At 40.6% G+C, this 22,555-nt stretch overlaps 2 protein-coding genes across 2 annotated transcripts in view; one reads left to right on the top strand and one right to left on the bottom strand.

Annotated features, from left to right (window-relative positions):
* The window catches only part of LOC140263366 (uncharacterized), a gene marked incomplete at its 5' end in the record, with an annotated part of 102,884 nt that extends 97,212 nt beyond the window's left edge, over positions 1-5,672 (top strand). Inside the window, 4 exon segments of the mRNA XM_072358247.1 lie at positions 627-965; positions 1,734-1,994; positions 3,736-3,762; positions 5,104-5,672. Of these exon segments, the coding sequence (XP_072214348.1) occupies positions 627-965; positions 1,734-1,994; positions 3,736-3,762; positions 5,104-5,672 (1,196 nt within the window).
* A 3,202-nt stretch (positions 5,673-8,874) lies between these two features.
* LOC140263386 (butyrophilin subfamily 3 member A2-like) lies at positions 8,875-19,151 on the bottom strand. The gene is made up of 12 exons (XM_072358266.1): positions 19,076-19,151; positions 17,366-17,716; positions 15,854-16,138; positions 14,721-14,819; positions 14,325-14,351; positions 13,623-13,649; positions 13,039-13,065; positions 12,597-12,623; positions 12,298-12,324; positions 10,047-10,067; positions 9,830-9,856; positions 8,875-9,407 (listed from the first exon to the last, which is right to left on the bottom strand). Exons 1-12 carry the CDS (start codon positions 19,149-19,151, stop codon positions 8,875-8,877), a joined length of 1,527 nt encoding a protein of 508 aa, XP_072214367.1.
* Positions 19,152-22,555: the final 3,404 nt, after the last annotated feature.

Genomic DNA, 22,555 nt, shown 5'->3' with positions numbered 1-22,555 from the left:
ATGCTCCTTACACACAGTGAAGGACTCTGCTGGTGCTCTAGCATCTGCAGCCTGTTCAGCCTACTGCAAACTCTCCCTTTCACCACTCTTACTGCTAATCAGTAAGGAGCCGTCTATCGCACAGTACACAGACTGTGGCTTGAAGAGGTGGTATAGGGCAATTCCTACATCCTGTCCTGCCCGGACAGACTCTGAAAAGCCTTCAGGCAGAATCAAAAGGCCTGTGCCCTTTTCCATCCCTCTGGCACTCAATCAATCCAAATCCATGCGGTGGAGGTGGAATTTTGTTCTCTCTTCTGTTGTCTTCCATTCAGAGTTGGTGTGCCTTGGACCATGAGGAAGGATTTAATTCCTTTAACAATAAACAGGAGAGACAGAAGGGTCTACGTAGCTCAGGAACTCGATTTCCCCTCTTCTTCTCCACTGGATAAAGAATAAAAATAAGACATGAAATGGATTCCTCTCTCTATATACATTCATGCAATCTACAGTGTCCCCTTTCAGCTGAAAAGAGCTTCTGCGGGCCATATTTTATGCTTCATCACACTCTAGGGAATGTCCACTTAGGAATTAAAAGATGATGAGAGGCAGTGTTATTTTCCAGTGATTCCTCTCTTTCTTCACAGGAAGGACAGTGGAGATGAGCACCTCAAAGGTCGTGAAATCCATGCGGGAGGAAATGGAGACGATTCTGAATGAAAAACTGGCTGCATTGCAGAGGCAAATGGAAATGTCCCAGCAAGCAATCCCATCCATGAAGGAACTGAACAACACCTGGACCTCCCTTCAAAAGATGTCTGATAATATTCAAGCCTTGCAGAAAGGTTTGGAGGACATGCAGATGTCCACAAAGAAAGACTTTCAGATGCTCAGAGAAGACCTGGAGGAAAGAGTAGCAAAACCATGGAGTGCACTTGAAAGGTCTGAGTCTAAAGAGAGTCTGTTGGAGGTGGAGAATCAGGCAGGTGAGCATGGCAACCCCCAGGCAGGCCTTCCCTGTGAGCAGCTATGGTGTCTTAGTGTCTGAGGAGCTCCTTACGCGCAGTGAAGGACCCTGATGGGCTCTATCATCTGCAGCCTGTTCTACCTGCTACAATCTCTCCCTTTCACCACTCATACTGCTAATCAGTAAAGAGCCTTCTATCACATAGTACACAGACTGTGGCCTGAAGAGGTGGTATAGGGCAATTCCTACATCATGTCCTGCCCTGGCTGACTTTGCAAAGCCTTCAGACAGAATCCAAAGTCCTTTCCCCATCCTTCCATCACTCAAACAACCCAAATTAATGCTGCAAAGGTGAATTATTTTCCACTTCTGTCCCGAGCTGGTGGGCCTTGGTCTGCAGATAAGGATTCACTTTCATGGAGCAATACACATGAGAGACAGATCAGTCTAGATGGAGAGGGAAGGAAGGAACTCTGGTTTGGGAGCTTGATTTCCCCACTTCTCTTCCATTGGAAAAGGAAGAGAACAGAAAATAAGACCTGAAATGGATTCCTGCCTCTCTACACATTCTTGCAATCTACAGAGGTCCCTTTCTGCTGAAAGGAGCTTCTGAAGGCCATGTTTTATGCCTTATTGTATTCTATAGAATGTCTGCTTAGGAACTAAAACTAAAAAGATTGCTTCCCCCGACATTCCTATCTTGAAACACACTACCTGCTCAGAGATACAAGGCCTCAAACAACAGGAGGCAGTGTTATTTTCCAGTGATTCCTCTCTTTCTTCACAGAAAGGACAGTGGAGATGATCACCTCGAGGACCGTGGAATCCATGCGGGAGGAAATGGAGAAGATTCTGAGTGAGAAACTGGCTGCAATGCAGAGACAGCTGGAAGTGACCCAGCATGCAAAGCCATCCATGGAGGAAGAGAAAAACAACTGGACTTCCCAACAGAAAATCTCTGAGAACGTGCAAACCCTGCAGACAGCCTTGGAAAAAATGCAGATGTCCACTAAGGAAGACCTTCAGAAGCTCAGAGCTGACCTGAAATGTGGGTATACACCCAAGTATTCTGGGCCTGAGGAAAATCTGTTCTTTATGGATAATCAGGCTTGTGAGCATGGCCATCCTTAAGCAGGCATTCTTCTCCATGAATGGCAGTTTTTCATCAGTACTGAATGTACCGTAAAATCTGAGTTTTCATCATCCTTTTCCTGTTTGCTGTATATCTAAAGAGGCCTCTTGCTATAACCCGTGGTGATGGCGTTGTACTCCTTTCACTCTCCAGTGAAAAGAGTCTTAGGACTCTGAGATTCTCTTGCTGACATAACTTCAAGAGAAACTATAGAAACGACTGGCAAAGTGCTTGCCAACTCAGGAAGCTTTTCTATCCTGGGAGGTTCATCGCTGTAATGGGAGTGTTCCTATTTCGTCCATGGTCTTGCCCTAGATAGCAAAGGGCCTGTGTCATGGTCTTGTAATTTTTTGCTATTGGAATTTCACATCATAACATCATGGCAAGCAAGGGTAATTAAAGGGTTAATAATCCAGAGAGAAAGATATGTCATGGATATGCATAGAAGTGACTGATTTGGTCTCTCTCTCTCTCTCTACTGCCTGGACGGGGTGGGTGCACTTCCAAGCCATAAGGCTAAGTTAAGTAGGTTTCAGATTTGGGAACTCTCTCTCTCTCTCTTATATTATTTGATTTATTAGCCTCAGTTTCAATTAGATTGTATTCTATTGTGCATTCTGATATCATACTTAGTAAAATAAGTTTTCCTCCTTAGATTGTTGACACTGCTCTCTTTTCCTTTCTCTCTGAGCCCGTCTCCCTACCTTATATCCAAGGGATCTCTCTCCCTTTCCCTTTTTCGCTTCCCTTTTTGGTTGCCAGGGGGTCCACAGACCTACTGCCCCCAGTCCCCTCCCTTTGTCATGGGTACAGATTGATCTAGATGACTCCATGACAGCCTGGAACATCTCCATTTTGAGGAACAGCTGGGTGACTTGGGTCTGTTCATCCTGGGAGGAAAAAAGACAGAGAGGGGATCTGGTAAATGTTTATAAATATCTAAAGGGATGTGAGAAGCAATTGGATGAGGCCAGGCTCTTCTCAGTGTTGTTTAGCAATAGAACAAGGAGTAATTTCCTAAAACTTGCACATAGGAATTTCCTTTTTAGCAAGTGGGAAAACTTCTTTCTGGTATGGTTGATGGAGCACTGGAACAGGATGTCCAGAGAGGTTGTGGAGTCTTCTTCTATGGGGATATTCAAGACCTGTCTGGATGCCTACCTGTGCAATCTACTGTAGGGTACCTGATTTTGCAGGGAGGGTGGACTTTATAATTGCTTGAGGTCCCTTCAGACCCCTGAGATTCTGTGATTCACTGCGTTGACCTCTTTCTCCTTTCTGGACTTAATTCATTCGGTACTAAAAGGGAGCTAATGAAATGTAGACCAACATTTTACAAAGTCCAATAGCGATTGGATGAGGGAGTAGGTTTAAACCGAAAGTGAGGAAATCTAGGTTGGATGTTAGGAGGAAAATAGTTATTCCAAAGGTAGTGAGGCATTGGCACAGGTTGTCCAGAGAAACTCTGGTTAACCCATCTGTGGAGGCCTTCTATGGTGCATGGCACAGCAGCATTTGACATGCTGTCCAACCTACAGAAACAACTGTAGGAGAATATACGACTTTCAGTCAGCATCACAGACTGTGTCTTACTATAGGTGAGATCAACATGCCTTGACAAATCCACTTACTGTCTGCTTTTATCTTTTTCCCACAGGTTCTGTCATAGAGCAGCTCTACAAAGGTAAGTGAAAAGGAGATGATGGACATGAATTCTCAGAGCCAGATTACACCTGTGAAATGCACATCCAGCTCAGGTGCAGAGCTATACTGAAGACAACATGCTCAGAGGAAGGAATGATAACTTTTTTCATTGTTGTGCACTGCCAAAGACCTTATGTGTGCTCAACAGGAGGCATTTTAGCTGTGTGTAGCCAGGAGTTACTGCTTGCATTGGCCACTTCAGCCTCTGTGACACACTCTTCTCTGTGCCCTGTTTGGTGTGAGAAGTGATCAGTTCACAACATTGCACCTTGTCCTGTCCAGTGGTCATCATGTGCAGATGATGTGAGGGAAGAAACATTTCCTTGTCACTGCACCAGTGAAAATCACTCTTCCATTCTAACCCACATTATAAAAATATCTGAATGTGGTCAAGAGAAATTCGAAGATGGAAGGAGAGATGGGTTTGATTCCACAAAGTTTTCCTTGATGTCAAATGCTTTCATCAAAGGAACCCTGCTAGAGCGCCTTGCACTTCGTGTACTGTGCGGACATCGTAGTATCATGAGTTACATAGGAGATGTTGACCCCCACTTCACCACAGCCCCCCTTCAGGTAGCTGTACAGAACATTAAGGTTTTTCCTAAACCTTCATTAAGGTTTTTCCTGAGCCTCCTCTTCTCTAGGCTAAATAATTCCAATTCCCTCAGCCTCTCCTTATAACAGCTGTGCTCCAGACCCCTCACAGCTTTGTTGTGCTTCATTAAACATGTTCCATGGCCTCAGTGTCCTTGTAGTGAGGGACCCAAAACTGAACACAGTACTTAAGGTAGAGCCTCATCAGGGCTGAGTACACAGGAAGGATCACTTCCCAGCTCCTGCTGGCAATGCTATTTCTGATAAAAGCCAGGATGCCATTGGCCTTTTCGGCCATCTGGGCACACTGCTGGCTCACGTTCAGCCAAGTGTCAGCAAATAACCCCGGGTCCTATTGCTCTACACAGTCTTACAGCCACTCTCCCTCCTGCTTGTAGTGTTGCCTGGGATTTTGTGGCCAAAGTGCAGGACCTGGCACTTGCTCACATTTAACTTCATTCCATTCACCTCAGTCCAGCAATCAGCCTGTCCAGATCCCTCTGTAGGGCCTTCCATCCCCCAGACAAATTGACACACAATTCAGGTATGGGAACAAAGGCATCTGGGATTATGGGAGGGTAGAATCTAGGCTACACTGGGGCAATTAGCTACTGACTGTGCCCTGAGTAAAGGGAGAGTAAGTTATGAGTGAAAACAAATTAAAGAAATACTCTGTAAATCAGACCTTTTGCTTCCTGCTACTTATGGCATGACCTGATCGTTGCAGCTGATGTCACCCTGAATGCTGACACGGCTCACCCCAGACTGGAAGTATCTGAAGATGAGAAGAGTGTGAATGACACCGGTGTGATCAGAAAGGTACCCGACAGGGAGGAGAGATTTGATTCCCACCTTTTTGTGTTGGCAAAGGAAGGATACACATCTGGGAGACACTACTGGGTAGTGGATGTTGGAAGGAGAAAAAACTGGGTCTTGGGTGTTGCTTCTGAATCAGTGGCTCGTAAAGGGATTGTGGCCCTGTCCCCAAAGAATGGCTTCTGGGTTATAGCCTTAGCAGATGGGCAAGAGTATTGGGCCTACACGGATCCTTGGACTCGTTTGACTGTGAGAGGTAGACCGCAGAACATTGAGATCTTCCTGGACATCTCTGCCAACAAACTCTCATTTTATGATGCCAAAAAGAAAACTGATTTGTACACTTTTAACATTGGTGGTAGCGTGCAGGAAAGGAAGTTTGTTCCCTTCTTCTCAACAGGTTCTGGTGTTTCAGTGCGTGACACTGAGCCACTGAAAATCGTGTAAGGGTTTGATGATGATGACCAAAAGTGTGATTAAATACAGATTGTGAGATCAGATTGATACATTGTCCAAAAAAATCCCCGACTTTGTGCTTCCCAGTGGAAAATGGCTAGGTTTATGGTAGCTGATACCACAATTTTTCAGTGCTATTTGCTACCCCTGCCCTGAGACAGCAGAAAGAAGCCCTAGAGATCATGTTGATAAATGGTGTGTAACACTCAGTATCCATAGAGAGCCTTCAGTTATGTTAAAGACTCATGTGGGGAACTGAAATGTCTTTTCAGAGCAGGAGGTGCGAGATGTACCATTCATCTTGATTGCCCAGGCTATGTTTTGTTCCCCATCTCAGTCACACAGAACCAAATTCAGTATCCAGGAGATGTCCAAAAGCAGATCCCATCAGAGTCACATATCCAAATTTGAATCAGTCACATCATGCTCCTTTAGTTCAGTTCACACCTACCTTACATGCCAATTGAACTTCCTGGTCCTCTCCTGTGGCCTCAAAGCATGGCAAGGGTTTGTCAGTCATTCTTAAGAGTCTAAAAGGTCTGAGATTAAATTTTATTGATAGATACCAAACAAAGGAATACTGGGGTTTTGCTATTTCTCCTACTAAATCCTCAACTCACCAGTCTAATGATCCTTTAAAAATGGTGTGGAAGTAATTCCTATTGCCTTATTCTAGTAGGAAACCTCAAGCACATGTGAGAGGTTTTGTAGTGCTTCTATATCCTTCACTTCCTAAGCAGTGATGATTTCACTTAGCAGAATAAAGGTGCCAAAGCTTCCTTCTTTTCTTTGGGTACTGTAAACCACTCCAGCCTTCCTTCTAATTACAGTTTCATTCAGTTAAGGCTCACCTTTCTGAATCTTCATGGAGAGTCTTTCTCAAAAAGATGACACATCCCAGCAGTTCCATTATCTCAGTAACCGTTCATCTATTTCATACAGTAATCTAAATTCCATCATTGGAATTGTTCTAAATCAGGTTTGATGAGACTTTGAACAAATTGCTATAAGTAGAAGATGTCCATTCCCATGGCATGAAATTTAAACTATGTCTTTAAAGGTCTTTTCCTACTCCAACCATTCCAAGAGTCTATGAAATGAAAGCATGAAAAATCATAATAACAAGTGGGGAACGAAACACTATGTGAAGGAAGCCCACAAGAAGCATCGAATGGAAGTTTCTGACAAATAAATAGTAATAGCTTTGGGAGAGTTAGGAGATAGAGGTATTACACAAAACAGGGTGAAAAAGAAGTTCCTTTTTCATATTGGAAGGTCTTTTTAGCGCATATGAGTATCTGCATAATTCCAAGTGTAAAAATTCTACCCTGTATTTCAGTGTAATCACAGTTTAAATAGAAATAAATAATTCCCTTTCTGATGTCCATGTCTTGCGTTTCCTTATGTCTCAAACATTCAAGGGGTTTACAGATTGACTGGAACAGATCAGGGAAGTCCACATGTCCTGTATGGGTGAAGAAGAATGTCCTGGAAAATCCCAAATGGAAAGGTCTGTTAATAGGGTTTAATGTGGTTCTTGTCATTCAGTATGGATCTGGGGTTAGATACAGGCAGGAAACCCTTAGAGCTGAAATAGCTTATGGATTTATTTCACAATCAAAATCACTGATGAATCAGATAGGAGGCTGCTGTCCTTTATTACCTGCACAACCTCGTGCTCCTGAAGACAGACGCAATTGTAAGCTTCAGCAAAATGGGCACTACCAGCAGCAGGGCAGAGCTGATCAGTCACTCCATTAAGGCTACCAGAATGGTGATAGTGAGTCTGCTGGTTTGCCATGGCTGAAAGGAAGACTGCTGCTATGAAACATGTGGAGTCTCAGATTGAGGTCACAAAACAACATGCTAGTGTGCAGGTCTCTGGCTGTAGTGAGTGCCAGAGCCTGGCCTTTGCATCAGTAGGCAATGGAGACAGCACTTGTGTTAGACGCTACCAATGACTTACTCAACCTACTCAATGACTTACTAAATGACTCAATGACTTACTCAACACGCTACTGAATGACTTACTAAATGACTTAGCCTTGTGGTTGACCTGAAGGAGGATGTGGGGAGGCTGAGGAGCATAAAGAAATGTGAGAAGGAGATTGATTGGTAGCGCCAGTCCCTATTGGCCCTGAGATCTAGGCAGCCAGCAGAGGCTCCACATGGAGCACGTCACCCTCCTCACAAACATTTCTCCTATCTATAAGCCAGTGATGTCATCATAGAAGGCTACCAGATTGGTGGAACATGATTTCCCCTTGGTGAATCACACTGAAAATGCCATTAGGACTGGGACTGGAATGGTCAACCATGTACTAGGAATGTCACAGTGCACAAAGAGGCAAAGGACAAGAGAAAGGTATGCTTTTCTGGATGCCCCAAAGAATGTTACAGTCTGTATTGATTTGTGGCAGTATGTTAGATTGCAAGAAATTCTTCCAGTGCTATTCAGGAATCTGGACAGGAACTGTTATTTTTTCAAAGGCTAAAATTGACTGAGAACTTGGCTTGGGATGGTGAGTTAGTGTAATTGGAGATATACTGGAAACAGAAGGGCAAATTATTCTTCTGTTATACTTCCCTTTTGTGCCTGTTTCAGATCAGCTGAACAACAGTTCCATGCATGCAGCTGCAGGTATGAAACAGAGATGGCTTTTGGTCACTTCTGTTTCCCCTAATAATCATACCCATTTGAATGGATTGGTTGAATAACCAAATAATTCTGATGTTCCTTGTGCACTTCAAGCTTTGATTTTCTTCATACCCATTCTTGGATCATTCAGAAGGAAGAATTAAGGAACTATTTTCTTTGCCTGAACAGACATAGCCACAGTGCTTTCTTTTTTGTGATGGTTGATACATGACTTGGAATTCACACCCAACCCTGAGTATATTCTCAACCAAAGCACAGTCATTAGAGACTGTTCATATTCTCTTAGTTGAGAATAAACAAAATAAAAGCTATTTCACTTCAAACTGATGTTTTTTCCCCCTACTTTGAGACACTGAAACCTTATCCCATTTGTCTTTTTTCTCTGTTTTCCTTTCTTTTCTTGACTCCTGGGTATTTTATGATTACTGACGCCCTAAGATGCTGTTACCTCTTCTCCTCTCTACAGCGACCACTTAAACAAACAAACTTTGCACTTAAAGTAAAAAAAAAAAAAAGAAAGAAAAGAAGTACTTTGATTCTGTAAGATGCTTTATTCAAAATGCCATTTTACAGTGGTTCCAAAGGGATGGGGGTTAATACTGGGTGGATAACAGGTCTGTCTGCCTCTCCTCCTTTGGATATAAAAGGGACAAATGTTTCCATTGGTTCCTTTCCAAGACTTATAGGGATTTTTACCATGGTTGTCATCTGATGAGCATCATAAAAGTTGATTCGTGCTTCCTCCAAGTCCAGAAACACACCAATCACTGAGTCATTCATTTCCTTCTTCTCAAACCTGATGTTTCCCTTGATAGAGAAAATCTCTCCATTGGATCTATGAAGAGCCCAGTAGTCCTCCCTGGTGACTATCCCTTGCTCCTCTTGTTTCCCTTTCTGCCTCATGACCCCCAGCACCCAGTCCTGCTGTTGGCCCACCTCCACTTCCCAGTAGTGTTTCCCAGCTGCAAACCCTTCCTTTGCCACCAGGACAGGGACTGCAGAGCTCAGATCAGCAGGTTCACATGAATTGTCCTCAACATCTGGAGTCCCTGGCACTTGGATCTTGATTAGTTGGCATTCAGCATTCACAGTGATGGCAACTGGAAGGGAAAATGAGAACGATCCAGTGAAGTGAGTGCTTCAGGGACCTCTATCTTCAGGGGGAGATGTGCTGAAGCATTTGAGGAACTGAGAAGTCCTGGCATGATTTGACAAGGAATTGAAACATTTCCCCCAAAGAGAGCAAGAATCAATCTCATATGAACTAACAGGGCCATGGAGTTGTACGCCATAGTACACTCTCATGTGGGCAATTCCAGATGATTCCCTACCTCTCCGTCTGCTGATAAACTTAAATAATACATACAATAGCCACATCCAAGCCTCATTCTCTTCAAACCAAGCCATGTGAAGGTTTACTTCTATGACTCCAGCTCAGCTGTTCAGTTTCTAATATCACAGCATTGTCATTTTGCAGTAACCTGGTCAGAGAATTTTGGACACTCCTTCCTTTCAGTATTACCTGCGTGGCTCTGGGCTTCCCAAAAATCTGCAGAAGGGAGAGAGATGGGTTTTATTGAGGGTTTTATTATTCCATTACACAGTTGCAGACTCCTGAGACTAAAGGACTGAGAAAATTCCCCCCACACAATTCTTGTCACCTCTCATTCTCTATCAGTTCTGGCTTTGCTGCTCTTAACTCATCTGTTCTTCTGCTCATTATCATTTTAATGACTTACCCAGCTCAGCTTTCAGTTTACCTGCAAGGGAAAGATATTTCAGTCAATACCACTTGCTTATTTTTACATTGTCATTACAGTTTTACAAAGCAGAACAACCCTCAGGCATGGAATAGGAGAGAATTCTGGAACCTGTAGTGAGGAACACTTTAATTCACGCTATTTAAATACCACCATCAGTGCTCCAAGGGGAGGGACACAAACCTTGTCCTCCAGACTTCACCAGCTCTGCATTTACACAGTGTACCTCAGATGTGGCTTGAAAAACCCTTAAGTAAAGCAGCTGCGGGACAGCTGAAGGACAACTTAGATGGGATCATTCAAGGAACATTCCAGTTTTATTTCTGGGCTCTCAGAAAGGTATGTTCTTGTTCTCCCAAGTCTGATCTGAATGTGTCAGTGCTTCCTAACTGCTCTCATGATAAGGATGCATGACTTTCTGGGAAGGTAAGACGGGTCTGGGTCATCCTCAGAAGGGTTCTTCTACTTTATGCTGAGTCATCAGGTTATTTCTCTGGGCATCCTGGAAGCAGCTGATTCCAAAACAGGCTCTGAATGTTCATACGAAACTGAAATCTATTCTCCAAAAGACAGAAGGCCAAAAGTATACCAAAATAAACCTGTTTCTTCCCCAAAACCAAGTGGTGGGAGCCTTTCATTAAAAGAGATCTGGGTTAGATTTCTTGTCTTCAACTCAAACGGGAAAGTTTGGAATTGACATTTTTTGCTCTCCAGGAAATGCATTAGCAACACAGTGGAGCACATGCAAGTTGCAGGGCTCTTTCTGTCTGACTAGGAGAAACTGTTGCCTATCTTGCAACTCTAAATATTTTTCATGGCAAATGGTTCAGAGATCGAATAAAAGATTTGCTTTTCCCTCAGCCTGTGAAGACAGCTGCAAAAAGATGAAATAAAATGAAAAACCAGCTCACGTAGCATGGAGATAAATTTATATATATTTTACAAGGACTGCTCTGAAGGTAATGTCTCCTATTTAATTCTGTTGGCTGACCACGTCAGAGGTATATGTTGGTGAGATGGCAATGAAGGCTGAACCTTTCTGCCAGTATCATATTACATTATACATATATTACACTATTACATATTAATTGTTGCCATGTGACAGGTGGAAGCAGATGGGCACTCAGACAAATTGGCATCTGACATGGAAGTGCACGTGAAGCAAAGGTGTGTAATTGAATCCCTCCATGAAGAAATAATTGCCCCCTATTGACATTCATTGATGCTTGCTGAATGTTTATGGAGACCAAACTGTGTCTGTGAGCGCAATGAAGTGGTGGGTGGGGCGTTTCAACAGTGGAAAAAAAATGAGTGGGTGACCTCTATCGGTGCAGTTCTTCTCTAGGATAAAATCCATTAGAGATCAATGATATCTGAATCTTGAGTTGTGAAAACCTGTGGCCAAGAAAAGGTAGTCTTGGCAGCTCATACATTAAAGCATCAGGACAGCAACCCCGGTGAGATATTTATTCAAGTGTCACAGTTTTATGAATTTTGGTTATCAGTATTCCACATCCTAACATGATTTTTGGTTATTCCACACCACAACATCGTTTAGTGCAATGGGAGTTAAAGAGTTAATGCTCCAGGTCTGGGTACCTCTACCAGAAGAGAAGGACTTTCCCCAGGGGTCTGTTTGCTGTTCTGTTACAGATAACATTCTGTAAGATTATATATTACAGATAATATTCTATAACAGATAAAGGCCTTGGTAGGTCACCCGACCTTCCCATTTTTGCCCTTTCCATCATCCAGCTCATCCCTGCTGTGGCTGTTGTCTCATCACAGCATTAGAGTAAGGCCTTCAGCTTTAGGGCACTCTCATTATATTTTATTAGCTTCAATTCTAATTATATTGTTTTATATTGTATTATAGTGTGCTATTTTGCATTCCAGTATCTTAGTAAACTAGTTTGTTTCTCCTCAGATCGTTCCCACTGTTATTTTTTGGGGACCCATCTCTCTATCTTTTTTTCCTTTATCCCTTGTTTTTCAACTTTCCAGAGGCAACAACCCACGGGTCCCTCTGCCCCTCTGGTCATGGAACCAGGTCAAATCACCCCATAAATTGTTGACATTAAGAAAAAAACAGAACCTTGTAGGTGGGTGTTTCACCATATTTGTTCAACTTCACCATCAGGGATGGCATAGACAAACTCACCTGTATTACTGTTTCTAAGCTCAATGGGGTTGTAATATATATACATATATATAAGACGTGTTTTCTTACCGAAGAGGTCTTTGAGTTTCTTTCTTTCTGAAAGATAAGAACATAAATGAGCGATACAAAAAAAGAAGGAAAAAAAAAAAATGATAAGAAAAAACAACAGGAAGCATTTGTTGAAGTAACGTATTAGTTACATGCCTATTCTTTCCTTCTCATCACAGGCAATCATCAATTTTTTGCCATCTAATCATCTCTACTAACATGCCCAAGAAACCAGTTAAACTAAAACCAAGCTAATTAAATTAAGTAGGTTATTCTGTTGTGTCTAAACTGCATTGATCACTTAAGAAAATGAGATTTACCTCTTCTGTTTGTGGCTTTCTCTTGTTCTAACCGGTTCAGCACATAGAATGAAAGAAAACAAACAGGCATATAAATGGGGTAGTTAGTGGATATGAATTTACTAAGCGGACTGTTGGACTTTATGTGTATGGACTTTCCATAAAGTTTCACTGTTAGACTTGTGTAAATGTTTTGATAAAGCACTCTTAATGTTAGAGTGGTTTACAGCTTGGCTTGCATGTACACACAGTCTACAATACTTAGTCTTTCCTTGTTATCTCCGGATGTTTTCACATGAGAATAATCCAATTCATTTAAATCCTTCGTTTGAATTAAAGGATGCTATCCAGATTAGCAATCACACTAAAACTGACTGACAAACAAACAAACGAAAGTAATCAGGAAATTCTACTAATGGTCACATCTTCCATGCAAAGGCAACTCACTACAAAACCATCTTACCTAGCGTTGACTTCAGTTGTTCATGTTCTAAAAGGGACAATACACAGATACCAATGAATCCTCTGCAACTCAATGGCTCAAAAATATAAGCATGCAAACTGCAGAACCCCATAGCTGGTGTGTCCTTAGAGTTTGTCTGCTTTCATTGTACTGTCAACTGCTTTAAGCAGGTGTAAATCTAGAGGAAACCAATAATGCACCCATGAATGAATCACAATGTTTTAACTGTGTTAGATGTAGGTAACTGATCAAACTTAAGCAAGGTGGAAAGACAGCTTATTTGTACTGCTGGTAGATGGAATACCTCCCTATGAGGACAGACTAAGAGAGCTGGAGATGTACAGCCTGGAGAAGAGAAGGCTCCAAGGAGAGCTTGGGGTGGCCTGTCAGTATCAAAAGGGGGCTATGTAAAAGAACGGGAGAGATTCTTTAGCAGGGTCTGCTGTGACAGGACAAGGAAAAAATCATCTCAAACCTGAAGAGAGGAAAGATATTGAGGCTGGATATAGGGAAGAAGTTTTTTATAGTAAGGTTGCTGAGGCACTGGAATAACTTAACATCACTTAAATGCAAAGGGGTTTTACCTTCTTCTATCTTTGCCTTCAATTTTACTACAAAACAAAACAAAACAAAAACAAAAACAAAAACAAAAACAAAACAACAAAGAAGAATTCATGTTAGTTATTCCTGCAAGCACCACTCATCCTACAACAGTGAACTTCTTGTGTGAATAGAAAGAAATAAATGGGGCTAAAACTTTCATTTAAGTCAACCTGCCATATTTTCTAAGGCTCCTCGTTAGCCCAGAGAATTCGTTTTGTTTATCAAAACAAGAGCTATCTCATTTCCAATAGAGTCCATTCACACACAAAAGGGAAGACTCAAAAGAAGCTGCTGAAGTCACTTGGTTTGTTTAGGCTAGAGAAGATGAGGGAAGACCTCATCACGGTCTAGTTATTTCTCTTTTAAAGATCCCGAGGAATGCTTCTAATGCCTTAATTAACTCTTGCATGATAAGACAGGAAGTTTGATTAGGAGTGGTAAGAAAATGTCAGTCCAATGTCAGTCTGCATAAAGTAATGTCTAGAGCATGAAACAGCAAACAGTCTGTAAAATACAGATAAAACTCATGTAAGATGTAACACTGTGTGGTACAAAACTAAAGTGAAAAACTATAAGACATTTGGCTATAACTAGAATTGCTAAATAGTCCATAAATTTTATTTTATTTAATTACAGTTAACCCATACACTCTACAAAGTGTTGTACTCTTCATCATCTCTTACCTGAATTAATTGCCTTCTTTTTGTTACCTGGTTAACAACAACGAAACAGACAAAAAAAGAACAAAATGACTTTAAGAGTGATCATTCCTCTCATTTGCCTTTAATGTCACGGGTCACACACTGCAATTATGTCCCTAATGAATATGGAGGGGGCCTTGGACATTGAGTTTAGCTCATAGAGCTACTCTTGTCAGGCCTAATGTTATCTGAGGTAAGGACATACAATTTGTCTTATTGTTCAGCCCATGCAATTGCCCACTGTTTTATCATTCCATTTCCTGAATTCAGTCATGAAATAATCACCAGTCATTTAGATTGTAAACTTTTGTTACAATCACAAATCTCAATATGATAATTCTATACATTAATTGAAAGCATATATGAAGAAATACTTACTTCTCAGCTTAAAAAATACAGCACAAATTAGGACCACGATAATACATAAAATTACCAGGTAGGCAACCAGCCATTTTGAAATGGAGGGGAAGAAAATATCTGTAAAAATGAACAATTTAATGAGTTAAATAAAAAGACAATTGTAACTCAGAATGTAGTCAAGGAGATGGTCTTTATGTGGGTACCAGATTCATGGGGTCAAAAAAGACATCAGAAGTCATCAGTGCTGTGCAAGAGAGGAACATTCACTGCTATCGCATTTGATAAAAGGAATATCTGATTCACACTGCAGAGTACGGTACATAAACCTGGGAAAAGCAATGGGATTTCAGACATTTCCCACATTCTTTCTGCCTTATTGTCTCTTCCCAAGTCTCTCCACATTCATTTGTGTTTTCTTCATGCCATCCTGAAAGGGAGTTTACTCTTCTTTTACTTCAAGACAACTACCCTTCACTCTGGTTCCAGTTCCAGACTACACATTGGCTTTGTGGTAATGAATTCCTTCTTGGAATCCAGCCCTGTGAGGCTTGCTTGAATCTTGAATCTACCTAAGGCCTGTCTGTTTACCCAATGAACAGAGACATGTGAAGTGCTACACAGGAAAACATGACTTGGTCCAGCCGATGGTGATTAAAAAGTAAGGTATGTTAAAAGTAAGGTATGTGTTAAAAGTAGTAAAGGTAAAAAGCTATGCTCAGTGAAGCCCATTTGTGCACATCTTATTAAACAAGCTGGCAATGGTCTAGATAATGCAATTATGTAGAATGTCCAGCCATAAGTAAGGAAATACGCCATTTTCAATTGGGCATATAGTTGGATTTTTAATTCATTTTCATTCAGCTCCAACAATTGACATCTCTTAATGTGAACCAGGGAACACACAAAGCTTTGTTTCTATCTGACTCTTCTTTTTTTGTTTTTTTGAAGGAGAAAACGATTCATTGGATGCCACCAGAGACTGAGTAGTCAACTAGAAATATAGGCTGAAGAAGATTGCAGCTGTCTTGGCCTTTTGTCCAACCCAGTGGTTTTGGGACTATAATTTTGGGTCAGTTCATGGCATAAAAATGGGACCCACACCATTATCCCCATCTTTTTAATCTCACAAGCAGGTGACTCTACTCACTCACCTGAGATCAGGACTCGGGACTCACTCATTGTCTGTAGCAGATTGTTAACTATCCTGCAGGAGACCTCCATGTCAGATCCTGGTATCAGGTTCATGGAACTCACGACACTGTATAGGCCTGAAGGCATCATCATCACTTTTGTGTCTGATAGTTCCTTCCTGATCTGTCCTTGGCCATCCAGCCAAATCACTTCAGGTTTAGGAAACCACCCATCTGCGTGGCAGGTGAGGCCAATGCCCTGTTTCCTGGGACTCCTCAGGAAAATGGAAGGCACACCACCTTTAGCTAAGGAGAAAATGTTCTCCATTTCAATCAGTACTGATAATGGGAATTTAATCTGGTTTATAAGACCATCATAAGAATTCAACACGTTATTTATGTAATATAATATAATATGTAATATATTCTTATATATGACGTTACTTTACATTTGTATATATGTATAGAACTATGGAAGTACATAGAAAGCCTCTTTTCTCTCTTTGACAGTGACTTGGACCCTGAAGTTACTTTCTTCATGGTCAGCAATTCAGTGTCTTTTAGCTTAAGAGTATGACTTAATAGAGATTACATTATATAGGGCTACCTGGGGACTGCTGGTGCTGAATGATGTTTCCAAAGTTTTCCCAGTACTGGGTGAAAAATAGAAAAACCTCATAAAATTAGGATAATTAATGGATTACAGGAAGCCTGTGAAGAACTAATGGAATATGTCCATGAAAACAGAACATATTAGAGCCTCAGATTAGCTATTTCAATTAAAATTCTTACTGACATAGTGAAAATATCTCTCTCTATATATATATCATATTGTTTATATTCAGGAACTCAGATGACTAAATTAAGGTGTTACTTGGATGTTAAACCTTTGCTTCATCCGGCATTAACTATGAAGACATCTTCAGAAGAATCTGGCTGTAAGATTTAGAAGCCCCTATGCCTATGTAAGAGAAACTGGATCCTTTGAAAGGAAAAATGTGCCCAATTCTAAGCCAACCACATTAATAAAAGCTACCTCTGAAGATGGTATCTATTAATATACTCAAATGGAAATAGGAGCATTGTCCACTGCTTTGTTTTCTTGATAGGGGAAAGGGAAGCAGTGAGATTTTGTGATGAAAGCAATTGATTGTACCAATCCCAATTGATTTAATCCTAGAGAGACTGGACAGTAATGGTTGACTGCAGAGTAGAAACCTAAACTTAGGTGAATAATGGCAGAGTTTTCTAAACTTGCTGTCTGGGCTTCCAATGAACTTGAAGGGAGATTGCACTCCCAGGTCACATAAAGATGCCTGGTGTTTGGTACCTAAAGATAGGTATCTCAAGATAAATCTGTCCTCACATGGTATGATATAGGCATTTATTTAGAGAAAGCTAACACAAATCAAACATCCTTCCATGAAGAAAGCTTGAGTCAAATTATGTCAAAATAATGTTTCTCTCAGTCAGTGAATATACATGTTTCTGTTCATCTCCATCTCTGAATAATGTGATAGAATGGCCACTAACCTGCTACTTGCAGCTCGATCAGCACGTCATGGTACTCATCATTGAAAGAGACCACACAAGTGTACGATCCTTTGTCAGAACTCCTGATGTTCTTCAAGTGCAGAGACATGTTTCCAGCTTTGAATTCACTGTGGAAGAGTTTTGCTCTGCCTTGATATCTCTCATCTTGCTTTTCATCTTTGTTTTTCCCATTGTATGTGATCACCGTTATTTTTTCCGACTGTCCTTTAAATATCCACTGGACAGAGAATATCTCAGGAACGTTCTCTGCTGCCACATAACAAGGCAGAATGACCCCCTCTCCAATGACTCCAATGATGGAACTATTAGTAGGATAGCTAATAAATTGACCTGTGAAGAGTTAAAATGGCAGCTGTTTTCGTTCATCCATACCACATTTTACTTGGCACTACATCAGTCAATGAACTGAACCAATATCACTATCAACAGAAGAGAAATCTGGAAGAAAAGTAGAAAATAGCGTGGCAGAGTGCTTAGATGAACCATGTTCCCATTCATCAGTTTTCTGAAAACAAGCTTAAGGAAGTTCATGGCCACAAAGTGATGGAAATTGAGAAATCACAGAAAAAAAGATGAAAATTGACTAGTCTGTCAAAGATCCAACATAGGATACAGGACATATAAAACAAAAATGAAGGTGGAATTCAATTTTGTCAGATGGTATCTAGTATTGCTTAGAAAGTGATAGCGTGTGCATCTGGTCCACCACCTCCATGTCAGTCATTTAATTGAATGCCTGGTCAATGGAGATCAGGCTAATTGTTCAGCTCATTCTACAGTCACCAGTGAGTTTGTTCATTGAACGCAGTAGAGTTTCTTTAACACTCACAATTCATGACCTGAGACATCAGGACCTGTAGAAGTGACTCAGGGTACATGTTGGGTATGTGCAAAAACAAAGATCACAGCCTGAATGAGTGAGTAGCCCAGAGAAAGATCTTGTGTTAGCTTGGGAACAAAAGTAAAAGGCCTCAGCATGCACTTTAGTGGGTAGCTAAAATAAAACTGATTGTGGGAAACTGCTCTGTAGCTGTAACCAGGAGTTCTTCCAGGGTGGACATTACCAGCCAGCCACCTCTACTGATAAGGACTTGGTGGAGACTGTACCTGCTGGCTGACCTTAGTAATATGAGTGCCATTCTATTAAACTGATGAATATCAACTTACTTCTGTGTACTTTCTTCAGGGTCAATAAACGTTACACAGAAGCACTGGCTCTTTTCCATTATATTGAATCCATTCTCTTTTCGAATGCAGTGTTCAAGAAGAAAAGTCTGAAGTACAAAGAATGTCAATATATGCCAATGGATGGGTAGTTGAGTGGTGTCCTATACACTGAGCTTGCATGCAGATACCTGCTTCTAGAGAGCTGAAGATAAACAGCAAAATCTCTGAGTTGAACCCATAATCTCAGGCACGATATGTTCGGCTACATCTAGAAGCCTAGTGCTGAATTCCACCTGGCCTCCATTCCCTGATCTAAGTTTCTAAGTCCCCTACAGGCTAATGTAATCTTCCAGCCTTGAGTGCCTTAACAGATATCAGATTGCACAAGGGGCATCCTTGGTGATTTTAGTGCCTGAAGTTATCCAAGTAAAAAAGAAATAAAATGTGTGTTCATTATTTATTACTTCTATATTAACCTAGGCACAATTAAAATTAAATATACTTAAAATTGAAGTATTTTACCTGTAATCAAGCATGCTAAGTGTTGAAAAGTCAGTATGTGAAAAGACGTCAACCTCCAGGGGGGGAAACCCAACATTATCCAGGGTTCTTAATCATCAACACGACCAAAAGTAGATCTTCCAGATGAAATTCCTGTGGGACTCCTTTGGTCTCTTCAAGTGTTCAATGTAAAATAACCAGCATTAATGCAAGTGTAACATAATGAGGCAAAGTATGATGAAAGGTTAAGACGTTGCACTGGATTGCAGTCAAAGGCAAGGGTTTGCAGAGCATCTGTCTTCCTTTACACATCTCCCTATCAAATTCAACTACTTAATGTATGTAGTTCAAAACAAGCACAATCTTTGCTCTGTTCAGTTGTCCATGCTTACTTTTATCATCCAGAAACTCTATTAGCTTCCTTGGCAACATTTTACTTTCAGTGGGGAGTTAAAACTATTTCATTTTGTCTTCTATTTTAGCAAAAAGCCTTTCTTAATGAAAAACAAAACAGATAAAGAGATGAATTCCTAAGCAAAGTGTTCCTATACCAATCTCCCTGTTGACTTCCACGAGCATTTTAAGGAGAGCCCTTGTGGATTAACAAAGGTGACTCTTTCCAACTTCCTGCAAAAAACTTGGTTTCTGAAGTCATTGCTGAACTAATGCGGGCTCACAATGAACTCACAGTAGAGATTAAGTCGTGTCGTGTCCTTAAATCTCACTAATTGGAGACAAAACTTTCCCTGCTCTCTTCCACCTTCCTGCATACTTTTCTTTCTATCACATATCCAGTAACTGATCAAATCAAGTAATGTCAAAGGTAGGGGGGGGGGGAAAGAGGGAAGGGGAAGGGGGGCATTCCCAGCTTATTAACAATGCAGCTACAGCAGGCCGATTTGTGTATGTCAGAGCAATCCATTAAATCAACAGTAATTAATTCCAGGATCATTGCAAATGCAGGAAAATTTCTTCATGGTTTTAGGAAAAAAACATATAATTTCTTACCTGAATAGAGCGAAACTTAAGACTTCTGTAAGGGATATGGTAGTTTTGAACCTTTGTCCTTATATCTTTATTAGCAGGGTAACATGTGATTGCAATTTTAACATCCAATAGGATCGAGAGGCTTAACCAGCCTATTTGGGAAAGATGTAAATGTCAAAATTCATGCTGCAAGAAAAAAATGCCTCCCAGTCAATTTACATACAGCAGGGCAAACAAGGTAGAGATATTCCTCCACATTTCCCTGTGCAAACCGACTCTCTCTTCAACCAGCATTTATCCAGAGAACACAGCAATAAAAATTACCAGTGTGCAGAGAAGAGGTTATTAAGTGTATCATTATTTGCATGTATTATTTTGTTCTTCCTATTACGTAACTGAGCGTTGCTCTCTCTTTGCTGACATACCTAGATCTTGGAATTATATTATCTCAGATAATACTCTTCATGTTCTATTCAAGATCTGAAAACAATCACATTTAAGCTTTACTCCTTTCGACTTTGGTTCATTTCTTCGTTTTCTTTCATTTACTGATTTATTGTTTAAGCAGAAGCATGGCTGTGGAAGTCAGGATCCTGAATGTAAACTGTGCTAGTCTCCATCATCTTTCTGGCTTTTTAAGCTACTTTGGCCATTTTAAAACAAATTAGATCTAGTATTAAAGTTTACCAGAAACTCAGAATTTCAGAAAGGCCTGTAGAAAGAGTTGTCTCCAGGGAAGGTTAAGGATCTGTGCTATCACAAGAGAATTAACGACGGTAGAGCTACAATCAGGATCTGAATATAGCTGGTGTAATCGAACCACTGCATTTCTAGCTTACTTCAATTTCCTACCTGGTCTCTGACTTCTGTATTCATATTTCAGAGTAGAAATCTTTCTAACTGATAATGGACTTTTGGCAACCAGTGATTGTGGTTTCTCTGTCTCCTGTTGATTCTGTTTTCCATTTTAATATAGTAAGTGTTGGAAAGAAATAACAGGGTATGAATTGCTCTGCACAAGTATGAAAGTGGTTGAAACACAAGCCTGTTGCTGCACTTTGGACCTAGGTGTGTAGGGAAATCAAACATTCAGGTATCTTATATGATACGTTGGACCAAAGGGCAAGGGGTGAAAGTTAAGTCTTCCATATTTTTCGACTTCAGTGAGCATATTACTGAAGCCTACACTCTATATAGGTAGGGAAAATGGATGTACCAATGTTCGGGGGATACAAGATAACTGCAAAGTGACAAAGACTCCTCAGCTCTGCAGTGCACCCTGAATTTAAAATGGGTAATTTGGACCTTGCTACTCAGGTAAGAAATGAAATTCTGGCTGAAATAGTGCACAGAGATGTTTCTGGTGTAGTTTGCATGAGTATCGAGGCAGCTGCGTGCTCTTTACAGTTTACATGGAATTATATCAGCCCTGGATTAAATGGCTTCTTTCTTGGCTGGTTGACTGGGAATATATTTTGGTCTTCCATAGGTGGTATTTTAAACAATTAGCTAAGAGTTGTTTAAGGTCATTTCTTTCTAATACCTTAAATTAAAGATAAGGGCAGTCTGCTTTCTTAAGAGTGGATGGGGCATAAAGCTAATCTACATCAGAAGCTTTTTTACTTTTCCTTCTACATTTTCTTTTCCTTTTCCATTTTCTTTTTCTTTTTCTATTTTTCTTTTCCCTTTCTGTTTCTTTTTCCATTTCCTTTTTCTTTCTTTTAATTACCTTTCGTAACGACAGACGTATGAGGCTTTAGTTACAGTTTTTTTCCCTTTTGATTCCTTCTTCTTTCCTTCAATCTCAATCTTGGTAAAGCTAAATCTACTGTCAAGTGAATAATGAGTACATTCAGCAGAAAGTCCAATGAATGAATCCAAGTTAGAACCCCTCCAATGACACTCTGTGGTTGCAGTTTCACTTCTATTTAAACTCTTTACTCTCCAGGCTTCCCAGTCTTTTGTTTGTTTGTTTGTTTGTTTTTGTTAGGAAATAAAAGATGCGCATGTTCACCTTCACAAGAAACTGAACACTGTGCATGTTCTTCATGACTTACCTATGGACAGTGTTGCTATTATACCCTAGAGAAACCAGTACCCTCCCATGAGGAGTTAGGAGAGGCTGTACTAGAGTAGTTTTGATTTGACTACCTTTATTTCAGAGGTTGTATGGAAAGCTCTGGGTGGGGAAAAGTAATCACATTTTATATTCAGATAAATAAAGAATGAAAAACCTAGTGAGACTCCTAAGTTTGCATTGCTACAATTTGCATGTCTATGTATTATCCTGATCTTTCTTTATGGTAACCTGATAAGTTACACTTCATTTTTCCTATTTATTTCTCTCCACGGATCTCTACACTATTAGCTAGGTAATAGAAAGCTACTATTATGAGTGTACTTGCCCAGAATAATCATTTGAACTCCAACACATGGTACTTAGGTCAGGAATTTCCCAAGATGAATGTGTGGTTTCACGGCAAACACGTCTATTAATGCTATAATCATTTTCTA

This window comes from Excalfactoria chinensis, chromosome 29 (genome assembly GCF_039878825.1).
Source record: "Excalfactoria chinensis isolate bCotChi1 chromosome 29, bCotChi1.hap2, whole genome shotgun sequence".
Lineage (NCBI taxonomy): Eukaryota > Metazoa > Chordata > Aves > Galliformes > Phasianidae > Excalfactoria > Excalfactoria chinensis.
This window is presented reverse-complemented; position numbering and strand designations above follow the sequence as displayed.